This window comes from Marmota flaviventris, chromosome 3 (assembly GCF_047511675.1).
Source record: "Marmota flaviventris isolate mMarFla1 chromosome 3, mMarFla1.hap1, whole genome shotgun sequence".
NCBI classification, from domain to species: Eukaryota; Metazoa; Chordata; class Mammalia; order Rodentia; family Sciuridae; genus Marmota; species Marmota flaviventris.
In genome coordinates, this window is record NC_092500.1 from 14,642,459 (window position 1) to 14,660,603 (window position 18,145).

The window sequence follows — 18,145 nt, forward strand, 5'->3', positions numbered from 1 at the left end:
AGTTATGAGAGTGAAACCCAAGTTTTCAAGAAGAAAATGCAAATTAGATGAGTAACTTGTCCCGTGTCTGTCTCAAAGCTAGTCTGGGGCTGAACAGCTGGGAACAGGCTTGTGTTCGAGTCTATAACTAGGCACTTGGACTTGGTCTCCCCTGGGCTTATCTTCCTGAATGGGCTCTCAAGTGGAGGCACCCAGGAAAAGGATGGCTAGGGGTCAGCTGGAAAGGGAGATAAGATAGAGATGGTGGGAGGTGGGTACTTCTGCCACCTTTATCTGTGACTCAAGGTGGCCCATGCAAGGTGGGGTAGAGAGAGGTGAGCACTGAATTCTGAAGACAGAGACCTTATGACTAGTGAAATCCTCGAACATCCTGGGGTTAGTAAGATACCTAACCCTAACCCTAACCCTAACCCTAACCCTAATCCTAACCCTGTGATAAAAGGTCTGGACTCCCCCCCCCCCCCCAACCCCGCCCCAGGAGGAACATTTTTTTTTTTTTTTTGCCTGGAGCTTTATAGGAAATAGCAATGTGACATTCAAACTAAGAACACTCCAATGGAGTCTCAGGGGTGGGGATCTCTGGGGTACTTTGTCCCACTGCCTTCCTGTGGGGCTGACCCTCCTTCCCATATCTGCAGGCAGTCTCTGTAAGGGGCACTCGTTCCCTGTTCTGTTGGTGGTGAGGTGTCCCCTTTTGAGTAGAATGGATGATGGATGTTCAGGCAGCATACACAAGAGCATTGCTTCTGGTGTGGGCACAGAAGCCGAGTCGGAGTTGGGCCTCAAGGTTTATTTGGCCAGCTACACACACCCACTGTTTCTAGGGTCCCGCTGCAAATAGCGGGGTGGAGGGGGCTCATGGCAGGCAGGGCTCCCTGCCTCCCTACCTCCCAGATGCTAAGGAGCCCTTGGACAGGCTCTGTTGAGGCCCCAAAGACAAAGCTGCCTATCAGACAGTAAAAGTCAAATGCCACCGCACGCACTTGATCTTCCTGAAAGGAATGGTTCAAATGCTTGCTCACCCGAGGCTGGGCAGAGGGTGGTGCACTGTCAAAAATAAATCGACCTCTGTTCTCCTGGCCTGACTCAGAGTTCTGGCCTGTGGCACTTGGTTGCTTCTTAAAGAAGAAACAGATCTGGGCTGCTTTGCAGGGGTGAGCAGTCGTTCTGGGGGTAGGGGGTGGGGTCAGCTCTGCACCAGCCAGCTCTGCATGGCTCAGTGTCCTTGTATAGCCTGGCTTCTCCCTAGCTTCTGGTGGGCCTTTGTGGCCTAGCCAGGGGACTAGGTAAGACTCAGGTGGGGCCAGGAACCAGACAGAACAGCTGGGGACCAGGATTGACCTCAGGAGGAAGACACTTAAGAATAAAGCTATTTGTCCCTCCTGTACCCCAGGCCCCCACCCCGTCCAGTGGCATCAGCTTATGCTGTCCTCAGTGGGAGTGTACATGATGTTGAGGTGGCTTGTCTTTCTTTGTCCCTCCATCCCCACAAAATGTCATCAAGGTATGGGAGGGACAGGCAGAACAAGCGCCCCACAGTGGGCAATAGTACCACTGCAGTGGCCCAGGTGGCCGTACCCGTAGCCCCTCTGCCTGATGGAAGGAAACCCCAGGCCATTACCCAGAAGCAGACCTTGGGCCCTGGAGCCAATCAGCCCCCTGCCCCCACCAGCAACATGGGCAGCCACCTTCTATCTAGTCTCTCCAGGCCCCTCAATTTTCTGCCGAGTCACATTTTCCAATCTTGGGAGGAAGTTCTCAGGCTTCAACTGTTGGGTAAAAAGCTCACGTGTACCATATAAATGACGCAAGGCTTGGGAAAAATCATTTCTTTTAATGACAGAGAAAGCACACCAAACTAACAGAAGCCCTAGTGGGAGTTGCCAAGGTACAAATCAATGCCTGGGGACCCTGAACTAGAAGCAGACATTCACAGAGGGGTCAGCTGAGGCGGAGGGATGTCCCCACCGCCTCTCTGAAGACAGAGGCAGCAGGTATGCACACACTGTGTATCTGTGACATGGCCTTCTCCTCGGGTAGCTGTTTCCTTCCTCCGAGGATGGAAGGGCTGGGGCAAGTCTGCAGATGACCATGTGGGAGACAGGCCTTAGGTGTGTGTGTGTGTGTCCCAGAGGAGCCAATGCTGTAGACACAGGTGGCCTAAAGCAGACTTGACACTGGTGCTCCGATCAAAGGCTCAGGGAGCAAACAGGACAGATAGACAGCAGCTCCATTAGAATCTAGGTTCTGGCGCAACTTCCCAAGGGCATGCTAGGAAATAGTTTTATTGATAAAACTTTGCCATCCCAAAGGGTAAAAGTCTTCTCTTAGTTTTAAGTGCTTGTACCTAGGTTTTTCAACCAAAGAATGAGAAAAAAGGCCGCAACTCAAAAATTATTTGGAATATTGTGGCACTTCACCAATCTCTTTTGCTTATATATATATATATTCGTATATATATAATATATGGCAGAGCAAACAGAACCCTTCTATATAAACTTTCATTATAGATAACCCTATACTGTACACTCTCAGAATACAGAAAGTATCCACTCTATCATACATGTTTGGTCTTTAAAAATAATCTAACATAGTCATACTCTCTGGCTATAACAAACTATTAACATCTTCTGAGAATACAGAGAAAGCTCTGGGATTAATAAATTCTCTGACGTGCTCCCCCCACCCCCCCATCCAGCATCATCTAAGAACACATTTCTGCAAAAGCACCCCAGAATCATTCATAATCAGGAGAAGAAATGGATATGTTAGTCTCACCAAGTGGACTTTTAGCAAGAAGTGGTGGAACACTTTGACCTTGCCGAAAAAGGGAAGCACAAAACATAACATGGTACAGGTTTGGGTCCATGCAAATGCATGTCTTGTTATGTGGGGGTATTCTATTCTCACCCCGAAACCACGATTAGCATGCAGGTTGTTTTCAACTATTGGATTAGAGATAATTATTGGCAGTGCACCTCTTTTGTGTAACCATGAGCACTAAGGCAAGATGATCTCACCTTGTGTAGAATATCAGCAATAATCTGTCAGATGCAGTGTGGACCTGCGACTTAACTGCTTTAAGAAAAAAGGAAGACAGTAATCTCGAAACATAGATCCCTAAACACAATTCAGTTAAAAATGAACTGTTAAGCTTTTAGAAATATATTTGAAACGACAAGACTGCCCTGTTTTGTTATATTATGAACATTTTAAAAAGTTCCCGCCCCTAAAAATTGGCCAGATGATTTCCTCATTATGGGTAACAGCCTCATCGATTAGCTACCATGATTGACAGCCGCCCAGATGCGGCTATCAAGGTCTTGAACATCTAATACCAGGCTCGTCGGAATTGGTACCATTATTAGGTCCTCCAGGTGTCAGTCAGAACCCCAAAGGCTTTTAGGCCTCAATCCGTTCATTTGACAGTGGGTTCCACGGTCCCAGGTTGGAGTTGGCTTGGCGGCCCCATGGTGACCTTCAAGCTCTGGACCCTGCCGCGGTTGAATCTGCCCGCCAGGGAACGTCTCTGGGTTTCAACTGGAGCACGTGGGAGCCGAGTTTGCTTATTCAAGAGAAGCTGGCAGTTGGGGCAGCTCCTTGGCTCAGCCAAAAACAGACGCCAGGTGGAATTGGTACGTGTCTGTGGGAAGCCTTTGCAGCAGGAGAATCGGAGAGGACCCGGGAAGCACTTGCTCTGCTGGGGTTCATACGATGGAACCTTTGGAAGACGACAAGTGGATGGACTGAATCCTGATGGCCAACGTCCTCTGTAAGTCCTGGAGCACATCCTGGCCCGTTCCTTCGCCATTTTTGTCATATAGGAGCTGCTTGAATGCTTCATTTTCGATGAGGACCATCATGTTTTTGAGGAAGTAGCCTTCACAGTATGCAGAGAGCTCTGTGACTCCAAGGAACTGTGGGGGGCAGAGAGAAGTGGGGTGGTTACGCCTCGGAGATGCACTGGGCTGTCTGCAGAAGCAGCCCTGACTCTCCACCCTTTGCAGGACCCTTGGAGCTCCTCCCTGAAGGGAGGACTGGGGTGAGTTCCTTCCTCCACTTCAGGGCCTTGTACAAATTAATCACCTTTCTGGCCTCGGTTTTCTGAGCTGCAGAATGAAGGGGTGGGTCACAGAGGCACCACGCTCTCCCTTGCCATCGGACATGGACACACACGGTAATTCTGTGGTTTCTGAGAGGCCACCACCGAGGCTGGATGAAGTTATCACAAGTGGGCTTCTGATCACACACATGTTCTCACGGATGTGCAGAGTTTTGGAGCGGGGGGAGAGCTCAGGAAGGGTTTCATCATTTCAACATGAACCCTGTTCTTGGAGTCACAGAGGACAAGCCTCATTCTCTAGGAGGGGAAAAACTGAGGCTCAGAGCTGCCTATCTGATTCACTAGTCACAGAGAGCCCCCCACCCCTTGCCACACCTGGTACTTGCTTTTAGGTTAGGGTCACTCAGCACAAGTCAGTGTAAATGGAGAGTCATAAGCATAATAGACACATTTCTAACACTTGGTGATATAATTTATTGAATGGTGACTATGCTAGCCCCTTGCCTATCTCCACACAATGGATTACTGACAGAACTAGGACTGGAACTCTCATCTCCTAGACCAGAGGTTGGCAAACTACAGGCCTTTGGGCCAAATGTGGCCCACTACTTGTTTTTGTCAATAAAGTTTTATTAGAACACAGCTGTACCATTTGTTTACATATTACATATGGCTGCTTTTGCGCAGCAAAGGTGGAATTAAGTGAAAAGCAAGTACGTGGCCTGGAAAGTTGAAACATATTATCTGGCTCGTTATAGAACATGTTTGCGGGTCCTTGTCCTAGATTATGAATTTTTCAAGGTCTTACTAATTTCTTACTATATTATGACGACTACAGTTCCTAGTAAGTAATGGGTGGTCAATAAATAGGAATGAATGAGTCCTCTGGTTTCCAAACCTGTGTTCTTCCCACCATGGTGCACTTGAGCCTGCTCTTAGCTGAGACTCAGGGAGATGAGCCAGCTTATTCTTTTGTCCCAAGTGGAGAGATACCCTGAAAGGGCCATCAGAAGCTCCTGAGCTTCTTTTTCAAGACTGAACAGTTCAGGATGCCTTGATGGGGCAATAAAGATGGGACGGGTTTCTCGTCTGACTAAAGTTCTGCAGCTGTATCAGCGGGTTAGATGAAGTATAGGAGCTGCTATAAGTCAATTACCAACTCATGACCAATAAGTCAATCAGAAAATCTTGTGGACATTCGGAACATGGCTCTTAGCACCTAAATGCCTGCATTTCCTGGGTTTCCAACCAAATGCTGGTTTCTTGCTTCTCTGTGTGTGTGTGAGTGTGTGTTCGCGTGCGTGCGCGCTTGCTATATGTGTGTGTTCCTGGAGATTGAACCCAGGGCCTTGCGCACGCTAGGCAAGCACTCTAACACTCAGCCAAATCTCCATCCCTTTTAATTTTTTCTTTTGAGACAGGCCTTGCTAAGTTGCTGAGGCTGGCCACGAACTTGCAATCCTTCTGCCTCAGCCTCCCGAGTTGCTGGGATTACAGGCGTGTGCCACCACCCTCGACTGTTTTTCTACCTCTTTTTATTAAACTAGCCTCAGATTGTAGCACCGAAGCGCACGGGATCATCATGGGGGCTGTGGCCTCCACCTCACAGGGAAGCAGGGGACAGAAAGGGCAGGAGGTTGCTGGTTCTGTCCTGTCCTTCACGCATTCCTCACAGAGAGCAGGTGTTTATTCCCTCTAGGATGTGGCCTGGAAGGTGGCGATGGAGGCTGGTGACTGTAAAAGTCAAAGCCTCGGCTGCAGAGATGCCTTCTCTCAGAGACCTTTCTTCCACCATAGGAATTCTAAGCCCATATCCCAGCTGGGCTCCCATCGCATCAGGACTCATGTTAAATAGTGAGTCATGGGGCAGGGCTAAGGAGCCTGCCAGGGTTAAATTGCTGCCAAGGGGGTGGCTGTGGGAAAGCCACTTGTGGACATCAGATTTGGGGCAATTTGAATGATCATGACCCAAGGAGGAGGGCATAGAACCATTAGGTCAATCCGACTCTCTTCCTGGGCAGACAGAGGATGCTGCCTTTGGATGCTCATTTACAAAGTAGTTAGTTTAAGATAGAAAAAAATTTGCATGTGTCCTGAGAAACCAGAATTTGGTATAATCATTAACACTCAGAGTAGGTTTGTGTGTCCATGTGTATGAAGAAGCCTGTACTTTCTCATTACCAGTAAGCCCATCAGAAAATCTTATTTTGAGGATTGATGATCGTTGGAACCATTTCAAACATTTATCAGGCCAGACAGTAAACAAAAGGTTAAGAATGTGAGTTTTAGAATGAAACTAACCCAGGTTCAAATCTCAGCACTCCACTTGTGCATAGGTACCCCCAAAAGATTGAAAGCAGGGACTCGAACAGATATTTGTACCCCCATCTTCACAGTAGTATTATTCATGGCAGCCAAAAGGTGGAAGCAACCCACGTGCTTACTGACAGATGAGCAGATGAAATACAAGACACACAGACACACACACACACACACACACACACACACACACACACATATGGAATGGAATATTACTCAGCCTTAAAAAGGAAGGGTACTCTGACACGTGGTAACACATCGATGATGTTGTGCTGAGTAGAATAAACTAGTCACAAAAGGACGCATTTTATGTATTTCCACTGATGTGAGGTCCTTGGAGAAGTCAAATTCACAGAGACCAGAAGCAGCAGGTGCTTACTAGGGACGGGCAGGGCAGGGTGGCTCACCTTGGCGTGGTTGTAGATGTCCACGCAGTTGTCGGTGTTGATGCTTTTCGCACAGATGATCTCGCAGTGCCGCTGCAGAGCCTCCAGCTGGAAAAACTTCGCAGCAGACAGAAGCTAAAACCACAGAAGGTCAGAGGTTGGGGGGTGGGGGGAGAGAAACCGCGAGAAGATACGGAGCCACGAGGACAAGCACCTGCCACAGAAGTGTCGGGAGGGACCGGAAATAAAGCTGTCCCTATAGAAAGGTGACACCAGAGGAACCAGACAGAGTGACAGAGCTCTCCACAGGGAGGATGGAGGAGCGGGGGACAGGGAGCCCCATGCATATCTGGTGTAGCCGGAGGTCAGCCCGGAATGCCTAAGAGATGTCCAGAAATAAGGGTGAGTGGTGTTACTTAAGCAATGGACGTGAACATGGCAGGGTGGGGCGGGGGCTGCGTTTTCATTACAATCCTCTTGCGTGGTCTGAACAGTTTAAATGCACACGCATTTGCCTCCAAAAAATCCCTAACGGACCAGGCTCAGAGACCATCCTGGTTGGCAAACACAGCCCTGCACTGGAAAGGGGTACCCCCAGCTCTGTGGGGACAGATGCTCCTGGGCTTGGGACCCTTCCACATCCTGCTCTGTGGACCTCTTCAGCTGGATGTGGATCTATGTCCTTTATAGTAAATGTAAAAAATAAAAAAAGCATTTATTATTTTGATCTTGAAGTGATTAAAAAAAAAGGCTTAAAAAAGAGCCTGTGTCCTCAGCCTGTCACCTGGTCCTGAGATGGGTGAGAAGTATCAGAGGAGGGGTCCAGAGAAACGAGGGAGTCGCTGTGTGTCTGGGAGGAGGGCAGGGAGGCAGGGAGGCAGGGAGGAAAGAGCAAGAAGAAAAGGACGTGGCAACTGTGCCCAGCAACTGAAAAACAGATGCTTTTAGACTCCTCTAGAAAATCCAGTGGGATAGATACCACACTGCCATTTTACAGGCAAGGAAACCGAGGCTCAGAGAGGTCAAATAACCCATCCAAGGTCACATGGCTCAGGAGTGGCAGCGCCTGAATGCAGTCCCAGTCTGGCCCCGTGTCCATAGCTGACCCACCGTGGGGTCTCCTCCTGAACAGGGATCCTGCTGACACCTTTAACCGCCAGGTGCAGGGGTTCAGCCCCCGAGGGGGAGGTCTGGCTCCTTTGCTAAGGATCATGGCAGTGAGTTTTGGCTTCTGGAAACTCCCAGCTTTGACTGGGAAGATTGATTTGGGCTCCACTTCTGGAAAGGAGCAGGGGGCGCTCTCGGCCTTGGACAGAGGGGGCAGGAACAGGGACCCTGGAGGAGGACAGCCGGCAGGGATCAGTGCTCTGCCTTGGCTTCTGCCTCCTGGGAGAGGGAGGCCTGGGATTAAGGAATGTTTACAGTGGATGCGATTCTTTTACAAATGACAAGGGAGAAGACATGTCCAGGACATGCTGTTGGAGCCCCAGCTGGGCCGGGCCGGTGCTACCCCCGACTTCTTGGTGACAGTTACAACCTGGGTTCACTGAGGACAACCGGAAGGGCCCCCTGGGGGACTAGCAGTTCAAAGCCTTCACCCAGTGTAGTCCTGAGAGGCTGCTGAGCTGCCCCTCACCCCAGGGGAGCCTAGGGGGTCAAGGGCACCGTGGGCTCCTTACCTCCATGATCTCGTTGTTTTTAATGAGAAGTGACTCTGGGCCTCCGTAGTAGAGATACTGCATGACCAACTGGAAGGGAGAGAGGACACAGTGAGCCAGCCTCTGTCACACGGCACATCAGTAAGCTGTCCAGGCACGTCCACTCTGGGACGTCCACCCACTGCCTCGCGCGGGAAGGCCCACTTGGAAAGAGTCTTCCTGAGTGGTACACTGAAATCTGTGGCTCCCCGCCCCTGGGGCACGTCCACAAGCAGGGCCAAGCTATGCCTAAACTTGGCTCATCTCTGTAAAGTGGGGATGGGACTGCACCCCTCACGGGGTCATGATGAGGACCGAACGAGTTCCCCTGGGTCAGGACCCTCGGGGCCACCATTTAAAGAGGACAGTGCATTCATGGTATGTTGACACCAAATTCACATCTTCATTCATGAATTTTGTATAATGATGACCATCTCCTTCCACTATCCTTACTATTCCCATCCTCCCTCCCTTTCCCTCCCACCCCTGTTCCCTATCTAGAGGTAATTTTCACCCACGCTCTCCCTCCCTACCGCACGTGCCATAAACATACAACTTCCCCTGTCTCTTTTGTGTTTGGGAGGTTCTGACGCCAGGCTTTTGACACCACCTGCCAGTGGCAGAGTTGGTGGCAGCAGGACCTTGTGAAATAACACGGCATGGTTTACCTTTCCTTCTCCCACCCGATGGCTCATGAGCATCCACAAGACCGTGTCAGCGAACGCAGGGATCTTGGCCTTACTGAGATCAATTTTTCATTCCCTGAGCACCTCTCTTTCATACAGGCCCAAACAACAATCATAAGCAGCATAACAGTAATATCTGACCCCACCCTCATGGAAAATGGAGGGCCTCTTCATTTACAAAGCACTTCTGTATCCTGTTATCTCATTTAGTCAAGGTTGAGCCACGGACTTGAAATGCTCTCCTTAGCGGTTGGAGGGCCTGGGGCTAATGGAATTTAAATTGGGCTGTCCCAGACCACCGCCAGCCGCTGGCAGCACACCCTTCTGCAGGGGTGAAACGCACCCTTATTAGGCCGTGGGGCTTATTTATGGACTTGTTTTTCTTGGCAGCAGCCAACCTGCAGGAAGCAAGGAGCAGAATGGTATTCACAGCCTCGCAGAGGCCCAGGCTTCCAGGTGCAGCCTCAGCTGCTGGGATCTTGCCTGTGATGTTAAACAGTCTTGGGGGGCGGGGTTGTGTGGGGGAACCCAAAGCTGGCTCATTTGCTAAAGTTCTACCAGCACGGAGTGAAGCGCACAGGCCCCAGGAGGCCTTCCTCTGCCTATTTCAAGCCACAAATGGGGCTTTTCTTCATTTATGGGGAAGGGGCCTGCACAGGGACGAGTCCCCAGAGCCTGTTAAGTTGTCCTTTCCCATTACAGTAACTTGAGGCTAATGTGGCCAGGAAACCATCCCCAGTGAAAGCAATTACAGGCCTGTGGACTCTGCTCAGGCAGTCTGTTCCCACGCAGGCTCTTATTCAGTGGATCCGCTCGACGAATATTTATTGAGTGTCTACTACGAGCCAATTTCTTATTCCAGGAACCTCCCTAATTAGTCCCAGGCTTAATGGTAGCAGTGGCCCTTTCACGAGCACCTGGAGAGCTGGGGAAGCACACGTTCCTCTGCCTCTAGCTTAAGCTCCAAACTCTGATGGCTGTCAGATTCTCCTGCAGGGCTGGGCGGCTCTAAGGAGGGCCTGGGCCCTCCCAGAGGGGAGGAAGAAAACCCCCCAGAGTGCCAGGAGTCAGGGGCCTCATGAAAGAGCTCCCTCACAGAGCAGCGGTTCTCAGAGTGGTTCCAGGGTCAGCCCAGCAGCATCCCCCAGGGTTCTTGTTAGAAATGTGAATTCTTATGTCTGCAGAATCAGCTGGGGTGGGGGGCGGCCCAGGTGCCTGCATTCAACACGACTTCTGTGTTTTCACAAGTCTCCTACCTGTCCCCAGGTGATTCAGACACCTGCTGATGTACAAGAGCATGGTGTACCTCAGAGCACTGGTTCTCTACCTGGGCTGCCACGGGGAGATGGGAGGGGGAGATGATTCATACCGATGCTGGGCCCCACCCTGTGGTTCTGACTTAACAGGTCTCAAGAATAGCCGGGCCTTCCCTGGGGATCTTCAGAGCCCCCTGGGAGATCTGCTGGGCCAGCTGAGGCTGAGAAGCAGGCTTCAAGCCTCACACCTGCTTAAAGCTCAGGAAAGGAAACTGTCCTTCTAATCACGATGCCTATTTAGAGAAGATGCTCCCGAACAAGGTTCCTAAGCTTTGCTACCGGACAGACTGGGTTCAGATCCTGGCTCTGTCTGTTGTTATTAGGACTGAGACTTTGGGCACATTTGTGAAGTTCTCTGGGTCTCAGTTTCTTCATCTATAGAAATGCCAGGAATAATATGCCCGAGAACCCATGTGGGCAGAGGCCAGGCCCTCACAGAGCTCCTGAAGTGTGTCTCCATGCCTCTCACCCCGGACCCTAAGGCAAAGCAATGATCTCCCGGCAGCTTCCGAATCTACCAGCTGTCATTCAGGACGGGGCTGCGGCTGCTTTGCTCTCAGAGGTCCTCAGCCTGGGAGAGGGGAAACGGGCCTGCGGATGCCTGGAGTGAGCCCATTCCCAGCCCACCTGAAGGCTGCGGTGTCTTCTCTGATCCCGGACCTCCTCCATGTTAGTGGGAGACACCCCCTATGTCTTGGGCATAGCAGGGAGGTGATAATATTAGTTGCAGCTTAGAAAACCACCCACTTGAAGACTGCCACAGTGTGCCCATTGTGCAAGGTGGATGCTTTCTCACATTGTCTTATTTGATCTCTGCAAGGGATTCGAATCTCTTCCAGAACCCAAGACACAGAGGTGACAATGACTAATATGTCAAGCGACTAGGGAGGCTGAGACAGGAGGACTGCAAATTCAAGGCCAGTCTCAGCAATTTGGTGAAGTCCTCAATAACTTAGTGAGACCCTGTCTCAAAAAAAAAAAAAAAAAAGCTGGGGATATAGTTCAGTGGTAAAGCACCCCTGGGTTAAATCCCCTGGTGTTTTTTTAAAAAAGAGGTTTAGAGTGTTTTGTTCTTGGTTACTTAGGGAGAGTTCTTTATTTTGAAGTTTCAGTCATCACCAAGGAGTGCATCTCTAATGGTGGAAATTCAGGCACCTCAGCAGCAAGCTTTGGGGCTAGTGGGAGGCATGGTGCCTTCTTAGTGGCCTTCCCCACAGCAGGATCTGGGCCTCAATGGTGGAGGGAGGAGCCGCCATTTGGCTCTCCTTCTTCCCACACTGTGTGGTCTCGATGCATCTTTAGCCTCCCAAACACCGTGATACCCAGCTGAACAGACCGATGGTCACTTTTCCTCAAACACACCCCACAGCTTTCCACTTTGAGCCTTGGTTTAGCTGTTCCCTCTCTAGAACACTCTCCCTCTCTCCCCTTAGCCAGATGAGGAAACTGAGGCTCAGAAAGATTGGATGATTTGCTCAAGCTCACACAAGGGGCACTGATTTTAACTTTTTTTTTTTGGTACTGGGATTGAACCTAGGAATGCTTCACTTCTGATCTACATCCCCAGCCTGTTTTATTTTATTATTTTTTTTAATTTTAAGACAGGGTCTTGCTAAGTTGCTGAGGCTGGCCTTGAACTCACAATCCTCCTGCCTCAACATCCTAGATAGCTGGGATTATAGGTGCATGCTACTGTGACGGGGACACAGGTGTTAAACAGGGGCCTCCTGGAGTGTGGCCCTGTCATTCAAGACCCAGGTCAGGACCTCCTCCGCATGACCTTGCTCATGGTCAGTCCTGCCTCCTGCTTTCTGAATGCCCACCAGCCCTTCTAGAAGAGCAGGCTTCCGGGGAGGCCTGAGTCTTCCCCATGGCGGACTGTCTCCAGGGTCATCTTCCTGAATTGAGCTGGAGGAACCAGGTGCCGCTGAGGAGTTCTGTGAACCCCATCCTCAGCCACCCTAGGGGAAGACAGTGTGGGGACCCCGGTCTCCCTGCAGGCCTGGCCTGTGTGGCAGCAAGGAGCCGGCCAGCCTTCAGGTGCCCCAGTGGGACTCGGAGCTCTGGAAATCCGGCTCTGAAGGAGCTGGGGGCGTGGATCCCTCCTGGCTGCAGGACGTCTGCGCGGGAGGCTTGGGAACCAGGCACCAGGAGGGAGGAGAAGGGAAGCGGCTGCCGTGCGCCTCAAAGCCACATACCCAGCCACTGCCCATGGCACCGAGCTTCTTTCCTGCTTATGCTGGGTTCAGACTCAGGTTCAAACGACCCTGGGTTCTAAAAGCCCGCGGGTTCCCCATCATGCTTTGCTCAGCCACCACGCGGGGACATGGTGCCTGCAGTTCTCCTCGCTCTAACCCTCTTTCTTGAGCACTAAACCTTCCTGAGCTCCCCAGCTGTCCCTTGGCCTTTGATCCTTCAGCCCTTAGGACCTCATCTGAGAGGCCTCCCCAACTGTCCTGCCTGAGTGGCCACAGCACGCTGGCTCACCCCCATCTCTCACGTACCGTAATCAACTAATTGCTCAGTCACCCCCCTAGACTGTGGGTCTCTGGGAGAGGGTGTCCCTTAGTTCTGTGTCCCCAGCCTCCAGCTCCGTGGGAGAGGCAGGTGCCCGTGGGCTGCTGGAGGGCTAAGTGGGCAGGAGCCCAGAGCGCTGGAAGTGGTCAGCTCTCTGTGGGGGCTTCTCCAACGGCAGACCCCCAGGCTGGGGGAAGAAGGCGACCGTGTGTGCTCTGCGCCACCAGCACAGAGTTCCAGGCCACCTGAGGGCTCACCTGGAAGATGGGGTACTTGACGTAGCCGATCTCGATGCAGGGGCTGTCGTTGGCCGGCTTGCTGGAGAGGAGCGCTTTGAACCTGGCAAGACACAAAGGGAGGTCAAGAGCCACGCACACCCCCGGGGTGCAAGACCTCAGCTCTGCTCAGGACAGAAGTCCTTTACGCCTGGCTCTGAAATACAGCAAGGACAGTGCCCGAGACTTTAAAGTTAAACCCTCCCTGGATTCTATCAGCACCGAATTGGAAGCTAAAACTCGGAAGCTAAGAAGTGTCTTGAACTAGTCCATCCTTTCTCGACCTGGTGATTGGAAACGAATGGGTGCCTTTAAAACCCGGTCTTCCTTCAGGACCCACGGCAGGCCCTTCCCGAGGGTGGCCATGGCTCCCCTCTCACCCGGGCCATGATCAGCTTGCCCCCTGCCTGTCCCTCTGCGCCCTCTGTAGGAGCCTGACATATTGCTGACTCCCTCAGGGTCTCCCTACAGGGGACTTTCTGTCCTGGCTTTTCCTAAACCATAAGTTCCTTGAAGGTAGAGACCCTGTCAGCAGAACACACTGCATCAAAAAACATTAGGAATGGCTGTCCCTCTCTCTCTAAAATTTTAAGTTTGAAATGCTGATGGATTTATAGGAGAGCTGCAGAGATGGTGCCGAGGGCCTGTTTACCTCCCTTGGTGTCCCCCAGGGCTAACATCTTATGTGGCTGTTGGACCTTCGTCAAAACCAAGAAACTTACTTCACTATCGATCCAGCTTCTCTGGTGTCACAAACAAGAGCTACGCGAGGCACAGGTGCTTTTTGTTGTCGGCAAAGGGGACATCGGGGATTTGTGTTTGGTTTTGGGGGCACTGGAGATGCCAGCGTGCTTTGGGGAGCCCATAGAGTGCTGGTCACATAGCCCTTAGCAAAGTCCCTCAAAGGGGCTTCTGTTTCTGGGTTCGCAGTGTCCTCACCCACCTCAGGTACCATGATTCTAAAGTGTCAACCCAACTCCATCAAATCAGTAGGAGAAAGGGCAGTACAGTTGAGCTAGCAGAGAGGGTGGGCAGTTTCTTCTTTTATTACTACATACTATCCTCTGTTAATGCCACAGTTAATGAAAAGGAAGAGTAGAACCTTTGTATTTTGGTGGCTTAAGTCTGTGCCCTGACACTTAAGAAAGGATGGGTCTCTCGCGGCTGCCATGTAAGGGGCCTCAGTTGTTCACTGCACAAAGGCACCTGGCTGAAGGAGCCAAAATCCAGTCTGTGCTCTGCATAGAAAGTTCTGCCCATGGTGCCTTATTCTGGTTTGCACAAAGGGGTACCCTGTACTCTGGAATCCTTGATATTGAGAAGACACTCTGTCAGAGTATCCCCCAGCAGATACCATTGATATTGAACTTCAAAAAATAGCAATGGCAACACAGTCCTCATTGAGCTTCATGCAAACCCGATGACACATACCTTGGGGAGGCTGTGAACAGCAGCACTTTGTGAGCATAAAATGGTCTTCCTTCTACCAGGAAGGTGACATCAGACATTTCTTTATTGTTAAGAAAATGAGGATCTAGAACGAGCAAGGAGGGAAAGGCTTCAGTGGGAAGAAAGCTGGGACTCTTCCTGCAGAAAGCACAAGTTAGCACAGCCGAGGAGACCACGGCCACGGGTAGCCACAGTGACCAAAGGAGGCGGCATCCATCAGAGGAAGGCGCGGGGCACTGAGATTCCGTCTGGCGCAGGAGATGCTCATTTGCCGTTAAAAATTAGTACTTCCCCTTAGAAGACCCACCCGCGGTCAGAGTCCACCTGCCCATCTCTAAGAGTGCCACTCCCTCTTCTTGGGCTCAGTGCCCCCGCAACTGAGCTGCCCCTCACCACCCTGTGATTGCAGGTGATTGAGAATCAGTCCTTCGCTCCCCGGCATCATCTTTTATAATAACAGACATGATGGAGCTCATAGGCACTCCTGGGTCTCAGCTCTTGGTGTGCCGGGCCCTGTGCAAACTGGCAGAGCCCACGTCGACCCCACGTGCAGCTGGGCTGCTGAGCACGCAGAGCGTACGATGACCTGTCCAAGCCAGTGACACGTGGGGAAGCCAGGACTGGAACTTGGCACTCTGATCCGGTGGCCTCGTCAAACACAAGGATCCCCCAGTTCACCTGTCACTGAGCCATGCAGACCCCAGTCTCCTGCAGGTGCCAGTCTGTCCCCAGCCCAGCACTGTGTCTAGTTGGGGATCTGGATCTCCCTTGGCCCCCAATCTCTGAGTCAGTCCCCAAGCAGGTGAGACTAAGGTGACCCTAACCTCTAGAGGGGTTGCAGTAGGTCACCCCCTAATAGCTGGCTGAACCGCAGCACCCCAAGGCCGACCTTGAAGATTCCTTGAAGATTTTTTTTGGGATCGGCTGTGCCCAATTCCCCAGTCTGAACAGCCACCACATCCCCCACTCACCTAAGAAAAGATTCTCCCTGCAACATGTGGCTCTGGTCCCTAAGAATGTCACTAGTAGTTGCCTACACCAGGGACCCCAAGGCAACAGGACAGCTTCCTCTCGCAGGGCCACCCACAACCTCCACCCCAAACAGCTGCCGTGCTCCCCCAAGCATTCCCAAATCCCGTCTCCCTCCGTCCTCTCCACCCGCCGCCGTCCTGGGCCATGTCACCGTCCTCTCTCCAGCCCCGCCCAGCCTGGCTCTTCCCTGCTGGGCCAGCACAGACACCCCACCAAGCCTGACTCCCCCGCTCCTCCCTCTGAGCCAGTATCCCGCTGTCTCCCACAGCCTCTGCTCCCCGCTGTTGGGGCCTCCCGTCAGGAAAGCATATCCCTGTCTGTCCCTGTCATACTGACTTCAGGAAGAGGAAGAGCCAGAGTCTCAGCTGCGTGACCTTGGCCGGGTTATATGTCTACCTGTGCCTCAGTTTCCCCCTCCATAAAGTGGGAACGGTAATGCTCACGACAGGCCAAGATCCCAGGACAGGAGTGAGGACGAAATGCATTAACTGAGCCGAATGGCCGTCGGTGGCGGCTCCACAAACAGAACTGTTCCAATAGACGCTCAGTGTCTTCTGGATGAATGAAAGATGACGGGGACCCCCTTTCTTCTAGAAGCAGTGCCGAGGACGTCAGGCCCCTTCCTAGCCGGGACCCTGCTTGTCACTGATGCGCCTTCCCCGGGGCTTACAGAGCTGTCCTGGAAGGAAGCTGGCGGCCTCCTTGGGCTGGCTGAGGCTGTCCCAGGTGGTGGAGGACAGGGACCAGGCCCCTGTATTCCTGACCCCTCAGCAGTTGGTCCCCCCGGCTGACGGGCTGGGACCCTGCCTTGGTGCCGCTGTGCCAGGCTCTGCTGCCTCCCGGACAGAACACGCCTTCCTGCTGCTCTTCTCACTCGGAGACGGAGCCCCCCGGGTCCCTGTGCTGCCCAGCTGGAGGTTCCCAGGGTGCCCGCTTGTTGGTCTCCGTGGGAACTTGGCTACACCTCTTCCCATGTGGGATAAAATTTTTACTTTAGAAATGTCAAAAAGCATGAAAAAGTTGAAGTCAGCTATAATCCCACTTTCTTTTATAATTTTTAATTAAAAAAAAAAGTCCCTCAAAATCTTGAAACCACCCCAGTAAAGGGAAGAGAAGCCACAGGGAGCCCTCAGGGGACTGAACCTCATTCCTCCACTTGCTCTGAAGACGAGCGTGGAAGGCTGTTCTCCTGCTTCTCAGTGACCTGCGTCTGTCCGCTATTCATACCTATTGCTCATCTCCAACCAGCCCCCCGACCTGTTCCCCAACTGGTGAGTATCTCCTACCTCCAGCTCTCTTTACCGTTCTCTCCCAGAATCCACTGGGAGGGCTGGAAGACCCTGTGCCGCAAAAAACGAGGCATGTGCTCCCACATTCGCCTCAGGCCCCACCACTCCCTGACGTCTCGCCCATGGAACCCATTTCACTCACTGATATCACCTGCCTGGGCTTGCAGCCAGGCCAGGGGAGACCCTTGTCACTGATCATTCCCACCTCTCCCTTAAGGTAGGTCCCTAAAGAATGACTATCGGGCGACCTTTAATGACCCCAGCTTGCAATGCAGTCTCAAGGATGCAAACCAATCCAGAATCACGTTTCCTTTGTTAATAATTCTAAGATGCCCTTTCTCTTCCTTGTTGTGGGTCTGCCTTTTTTTTTTTTTTTCTTTTTCATTTGGTGCTAACCTTGGAATTCTAGTGCTTGGGCTGAAAACCAGGTGCTTTTCAGTGCTGGCAAGAGAAATCTCTGCAGATTTGGGAGAAAACATTCCCCTCCGCCCCCCGTGGCCACAGGAAAGCAGATTTTATGCCATGCCACTGACGTGACCCTTGCAAATGCTGGCCCCAATGAGGACACCTTGTAAGGCATAAGACGTTGTTCCCATGTCCTGGGAATGTGACCCTTAGTGTCTAACATCTGTTCACTCAATTGATCTTTACAAGTTGTGCCCTGGTAATATTTGACCAGCACCTGTTTTCTGCAACTCCGGTACACCCTGGCCACTCTGGTACACCCCAGTTTTCTCACATGCACAGACGTAAAGATAAATAGGTAACTCTTGATTCAGTTGCTCGATTTTTCTTTTTCGCAAAAAGTTGTGTCTCGTTCACCTTCACAAGTTATCACGACAGGAATGAAAATACTTTGGAACAGTTCCATGAACTCAGCCTTTTAACAACTTTCACAGGCTCATGCCCTGGCCAATGAGTGGTTTAGTTACAGGGGAGAATTTTCAGATGCTCCCATCTCTCAAATGTCCCCTCCTGGCCACAGGAAAAGGACCCGGGGTAGGAAAGTTCCCAGCATCTACAGGAAAGGGAATCCTTTCTCTTTAATATTTTATAGGTCCCCAGGCAAGCAAGGGGACAGACCCTTACAAAAGTAGCTTCAGGTTTCAGGCCTTG

The 18,145-nt window shown here is 51.6% G+C and overlaps 1 protein-coding gene across 2 annotated transcripts in view; it reads right to left on the reverse strand.

The window, feature by feature from the left end:
• Positions 1-1,814: 1,814 nt before the first annotated feature.
• Positions 1,815-18,145, reverse strand: part of Abtb3 (ankyrin repeat and BTB domain containing 3) — a 259,685-nt gene continuing 243,354 nt past the window's right edge. For both annotated transcript variants that reach the window (XM_027941569.2, XM_027941522.2), the window contains 5 exons: positions 14,691-14,793; positions 13,242-13,323; positions 8,448-8,516; positions 6,790-6,903; positions 1,815-3,917 (listed from right to left, as the gene is read on the reverse strand). In XM_027941569.2, the coding sequence (XP_027797370.1) occupies positions 3,708-3,917; positions 6,790-6,903; positions 8,448-8,516; positions 13,242-13,323; positions 14,691-14,793 (578 nt within the window). In that variant the 3' untranslated portion in view covers positions 1,815-3,707. The remainder of the gene's footprint in view (positions 3,918-6,789; positions 6,904-8,447; positions 8,517-13,241; positions 13,324-14,690; positions 14,794-18,145) is intronic.